The following is a 6000-nucleotide window of genomic DNA, read 5'->3' on the forward strand; positions in this document are numbered from 1 at the left end:
CTTCACTTCACTGGACGCATGGAGTGGTTAAACTGATACCTCATCCCAGGTGAAATCCTGTATCAGTGTAGCCATTCTCATTCTTCTAATGAAAGGAGCTGTAGTTCATAAAGCTTGTGCCTTTTAATAAAATGAGTTAGCCTGAAAATCTGCTCTCAGACTCCTCCTGATTTGGGGGAATTAAGAAACTCTTTATTTCTTCTCCCCTTGAATCTCTCCACCCTGCCCATCTCTCATTGGAAAGGACAGTGGCTGTGTTTTGACAATCCTGGAACGTCCCCCCAGATATCCCACTGGCCACTCAAAACAAAGAATCCCATTAATCCGCTGTAGTAAACATTGGTTTTCCACCCATGGTAATCTGTCATATCAGACAGCCTTTGAAATCTAGCATGAAACATGCTGGATAAATAATTGTGCCTGGTCCAGCTGTAGTTCCAGACTTTGCTTGGTGTTCCTGTGGTTGTTCCATACAATCTTTCCAGCTCTACTCTCCTTTGGTGCTTAGAAACTTGTTCCTTTTGGACCCACTAGAGCCAAACTGTGCTTTTCCTGGCTGGGATTTTATTCCCATTATCCACTTTCCCCAGAGAGCTTTCTGCAGAACCCTGAGCTGGGTGTAGAATCTCCTTTATAGCTAGTGAGTCAGAGGCTGGAAAAGGGAGAATCCTGACTCATGTCTTCCAGCAGGGAATTTGAAGGACTGGCATTAGCCTGGGGAAAGATTGTTCTGCTAGGAAATGAGGCTGTCCTGTCCTAGAAACCTTTGAGGGACATTCGGGGATGACTTTTAGCATCCCAGTGACAGATGTTTGAACATCTCCTGTGGTTTGGCCTGGGTCCTATTTATACAGCAAAATGACACAAGCCATGTGTGGTCTGAAGCCAAAGCTGTTTGGACTTGAGGGATCTGCTGGAAACCAGTTGGTGAAGCAATGGTGCTGTTTACTTAGAATTATCTCAGAAAAGTACACAAGTTTAGTCATTTTTAAAAATGGATATTGAAGATCATTTATTTTTCAGCATTCCAAGACAGCAACCTTCATACTATTTATACATTATTTGCCTATGCAGCCTTGCTGTGCTGCATCTAGAATGGGACTGTGCTTTTAGATTCACCCCTGCCATGGCTGGTCTATTATTTTATATCAGTGTGTTGGAAGTGCTTGTTTGCAAAAATAAGTTAACTTACAGCAGCTATTTGCATAGAGAAGGCCCATATTGTCTATGGAATGCCCTCTCAAGGAAACCTTTGGCTTCATTACTCACTCTAAAGCAAGTAATCAAGTAATAAAAGTCTTTTTGGTTTTGCTGTGTTTTATGCTAAAAGAGCTAGTTTGGATTGTTATTGTTCGCACAATGACAGACTTTTAAAAATACTTCCAAATTGTATCTTTGGGTTTATGTGGCTGGGCTAATAAATTTTGTTTATAGAGTTGTGAATCCTGACTATATGTCACCACACTGCTTGTAACTCCAAGCTGGTAGGATGTATAGAACAGCATGCTGACTTGCAAGACAGTCCCTAGATTAGATACATAGCTTGCATAGAATGGTGTAAGTATGCCTGGGGTCAAATGGCAGACTGACCAAAATGTGCCAAACTTGTCCTTACCATAAGCAAGGAATGCTGCATTTGGTATAGATATAATTAAGCTTGGTAATTTAGTTTAATCCTCCCCTATCTTAGTTAAAACAAAAGTGAATTTGGAAGATTGTAACTAAAAGGAATAAAGGGAATAAAACAACAAATGAAAGGAAGGACAATGTTTTTACACCACCCAGCTCAGATAAGCCTAGGCAATTTACAATAGGTTTTAAAATTAAAACCAGAATAAAATAAACTGCCCAAACCATCCAATTAAATATAAAAGTAGCTGCCCAATCATGAAACACCCCAGAACACTTGAACTCTGAATGTCCAGTCAAATAAATAAATACGTTGTATGTCTTCATTCTCCCGACAGAATAGAATAGAGGACATAAGGTGAGCGAATGTGGAAGCTGCTTGGACAGAGTGAAAAGAATTATGTTACTGAGTCCTGCAGATTTGTGTGAGTTACACTAATGGGAAGGAAGAGAAAGGAAGCTTTTGTGGAATGATAAAAGTGAGAATAGCTGTGGCTGAGAAAAAAAATGCTTATAAGAGAATGATTGCTGCTGCAAAAAATTAGGATTAAAAAAAAAGATACTGTATCATGTATATATTGAAGAAAAAGTAGTTGCAAAGAATGTACTCCAAAAGACCAAAGAATGGTTAAGATGAAGGGCAGAGAAAACACGGAGTGATTTTTATGAAAGTAAAAAACACCTTTTGGAAATAGGTGAAAGAGAAAGAAGGGGCCTCCAGCAGAGTGAATGGAAATAAAAGGGAAAGTGGTGAAATGATTTGGGATGAAACTGAAATGCATTCATCACTTTTATTTTTAATTCCATTCATTCTGCTGGAGGCTCTTTTTCTGTTAAAAAAAAGTGATGAAAAAGAAGTCATAAATGCCATGAGAATATTGAAAAATGGTTAAGAATGCAGGTGTATGTAGAAATGTTAGAACAGATGCAGTTTGCTAATGGAATGGGTGTGCAACTAGTTTAAAGTGGGTGAAGGTTGCATCTGTGTCTGATGACTGGAGTAATGCCATTATTGTTCCTCCTTTTGAAGAAAAAGGTAGCAAGAGTGAATGCCAAAATGTAGGGGGATTGATTTGTTAAGTGTGCTTGGGAAGGTGTGTGGCAAAATGCTGATCAAAAGGGTACAAGAGGTGAAAATGATCAAAGTTTGGGAAATAGAGTGCGGCTTTATGCCCGGCAGGGGACAGACAGATTAGATTTTTGCTCTTCATCAGGTAATTGAGAAAGTATGAGTTGACTCTTAGGGACTTTTTGTGTAAAAATAAAATAAAATAAATGAAAGTGTGATTTATGGCTCTGATGATTAGACAGTATAGATTATAGAAAGAAGAGAATCATAATGTAACTTTAGAGAGAGAGGTTAAAATGTAGTTCTACTTACAACTGCTGTGAAGAATATTGAAAGCCATTTCTTTGTATCTTTTTTCTTTGTCTATTTTTCTTTTACTTTTTTCTTTTCTTGCACTTTTAGCTTTCTTTTTGATTTGTTTTTCTTTTTTCTTCCTTACTATATATTAGTTTGTATTCGTTTTTATCTTCGTTTTTGAATGAATGAATGAATGAATGAATGAATGAATGATGTCAGTTTGGTGTAGTGGTCAAGGCATCAGGCTAGAAATTGGGAGACTGTGAGTTCTAGTCCCACCTTAGGCACAAAGCCAGCTGGGTGACCTTGGGCCAGTCACTCCCTCTCAGCCCTAGGAAGCAGGCAATGGCAAACCACTTTTAAAAATCCTTGCCAAGAAAACTGCAGGGATTTGTCCAGGCAGTCTCCAAGAATTGGACACAATTGATGTATGTATATACATATATACTTTGTGTGTGTGTGTGTGAGAAATGTATGAGTTGAGAAAGTTTATTATATGTTTCTTGATTTAGAGAAAATGGATGATAGAAATGAATAGACTTGAATTATGGACTATTTTGTGAGAGCATAGAGTTGAAGATTGGTTGCTGAATGCAACAAGAACAGTGTATGATGAAAGTACAGTATGTGTGAGAAATAAATTTTATAATAAATAAAATTAATTAGAATAAATGCAGTGCTTAGCAAATGATTCAACACTGAACACAGAGGCAAAGATGTATGATGTTTTCTTGGTGGTTTAATGTATTTACAGATAAATGTATCAGGAATGCTGGTGGTGACATAGAAGTGTATTTCTTCCTCCCCTTTTTGCCTTGCAAAATAGTTCTTATTCTCAAAGGGAGCAGAATATTGAACATATATGTTTATGGATTTGTCATTTTACTATATATATAAGGACATAATAATCAGATATCTGAAATGAATTAATTCATATTTGAACGACTTAGGTCTTTTTCCTTAAAATATGGCATATAGAGAGAGTAGGTGGGGTTTTTTTGCCATTGTTTCTTTGATTTAATTAAACTGCTTTATTGGCATTTGTAGCATGTCCTGATTTTTGCTTTATGTAAAACATGAGATTCCACTTAGCAATTCTCTTTTCACCCTCTGCACTTTTCTTCTGGTATATAGCTAGCTAAGTGGGAGCTACCAGTTCAAATGGAATTTGTGCAAAAATTTGGTGGTCTTCTTCTCTTGGAGCAGGCTGACCGTGAACATGATTCTGACATTTCTGTGAGCTGGGCAACATTACAAGCTCCCTAAGATCCAGAGGTATATTATCTGAATTCCCCCACTCCTGCAAAACCTTGAAAACAGTTCCTACACAGCTCCTACAGAAGTTATTATCCAGTTGTAATTTCTCATGTGAAAGAGGGGAAAATGTGTTAAATACATACAGAGTGATCATATTGATTGTATTTACATTAAATCCATTGATGTTTTTTCCTGGATCCCTCTTTATTCTCTGCTCTGGCCCCGGTTACTTTGGAAAAACATGTCACTCAGGCATGAAATGTAGTCCCTGGTCCAAAAACAATGTGCATCCCTGGCCATATTCATAAGGGTATGCACTGCTATGATCTAGGTTTTGCAAATGGTGAATATTCCCATAGTGATTGCAGTATGATGCAAAGATGGAAGATGGTTAATTGTTGTAACCATGAATTCCAGCTAATGATTCTATTCACTTCTTCTCCCAGGGAGAGGACGGATTTGGATGGATGATGTGGCCTGCAAGGGAACAGAAGATAGTCTGCTCCAATGTAGCTTTTCCAGCTGGGGAAAAACAAACTGTGGGCATGCTGAGGATGCTGGAGTGAAGTGCTTGAGGCAGTGATAGGACAAATTTGGCAACCAAAGAGTGAACAGAGGACCTGCTGAAGAAGAAACGATGAGACGTCAGAGGTTTGCCAGGACTAGCAGATACTGTGCTTTCTTACTGCCAATGCTATCAGAAAGGAGCCACCATACTTCTGCCTTTATATGTCTCAGGAGCTACAGGAGAAATTACTGTAATTTTTCCATCCAGCCTGTAACCAAACCAGGGGGAGGCTCCATTTCATCTTTTTCCAACTTACATCCTCCACCTTTCCTAATATATACAATGAAGTTATGGTAAGCCAAGCCATTTAAGTCTTCCATTTGCGGTAGAACTGCTATCATTACATAGATTTTGAATATCAAAGGTTGCTGATATTATTATGGCAAGCTATGTATGATGCAGCCATCAAACCAGCACGACCGCTCCCCAGCTGAAGATGTGCTTGGCAGGGAGAAGCTGAGCAGCTACAGATGTAATAACCTGTTTGCTTAGCAAGCTGATGGTGGTTGCTTTCTTAATAATAAAGATATTTGTGTTGTTCTGTATTTCTCTGTGTTGTACAACAAAAAAACTTCTCTTCTTCCTTTTATAAATCTATCCTGGATAAGAGGGGCCTGCATGTGAAACAGTGCAGTACTTAACACAACAGATAGTAAGAGCTGTAAGTAAAGGTAAAGGTTTCCCTCGACGTAAAGTCCAGTCGTGTCCGACTCTAGGGGCAGTGCTCATCTCTGTTTCTAAGCCTTAGAGCCGGCGTTGTCCGTAGACACTTCCGGGTCATGTGGCCAGCATGACGACACGGAATGCCGTTACCTTCCCGCCGAAGCGGTACCTATTGATCTACTCACATTTGCATGTTTTCGAACTGCTAGGTGAGCAGGAGCTGGGACTAGCAACGGGAGCTCACCCCGCCGCGTGGATTCGAACCGCTGACCTTCCGATCGGCAAGCTCAGCAGCTCAGTGGTTTAACCCACAGAGCCACCGTGTCCCTCTAGTAAGAGCTGTACTGTAACATAAAAGACTGGGATAGAATCCTTGGGTTTTATGTAGATGCTGAAATGTACAATTCTTTCACCAAGGGAAAAAAGAAGGCAGATCATGCTGGTAGGGCATATATCCGGAGTTGCACGGTATTTTTGATACAATGGCAGTGTATGTGGGCTCAGAATGGTGTCAGTG

General features: G+C 39.4%; 1 protein-coding gene across 1 annotated transcript in view; it reads left to right on the forward strand.

Annotated features, from left to right (window-relative positions):
- SCARA5 (scavenger receptor class A member 5) overlaps positions 1 to 5365 on the forward strand; it is a 135927-nt gene extending 130562 nt beyond the window's left edge. The window contains exon 9 of the mRNA XM_063300374.1: positions 4699 to 5365. Within this exon, the coding sequence (XP_063156444.1) occupies positions 4699 to 4835 (137 nt within the window). The 3' untranslated portion in view covers positions 4836 to 5365. The remainder of the gene's footprint in view (positions 1 to 4698) is intronic.
- The last annotated feature ends 635 nt before the right edge of the window (positions 5366 to 6000 follow it).

The sequence above is a fragment of the Candoia aspera genome, chromosome 1 (assembly GCF_035149785.1).
Source record: "Candoia aspera isolate rCanAsp1 chromosome 1, rCanAsp1.hap2, whole genome shotgun sequence".
Classification (NCBI taxonomy): Eukaryota; Metazoa; Chordata; class Lepidosauria; order Squamata; family Boidae; genus Candoia; species Candoia aspera.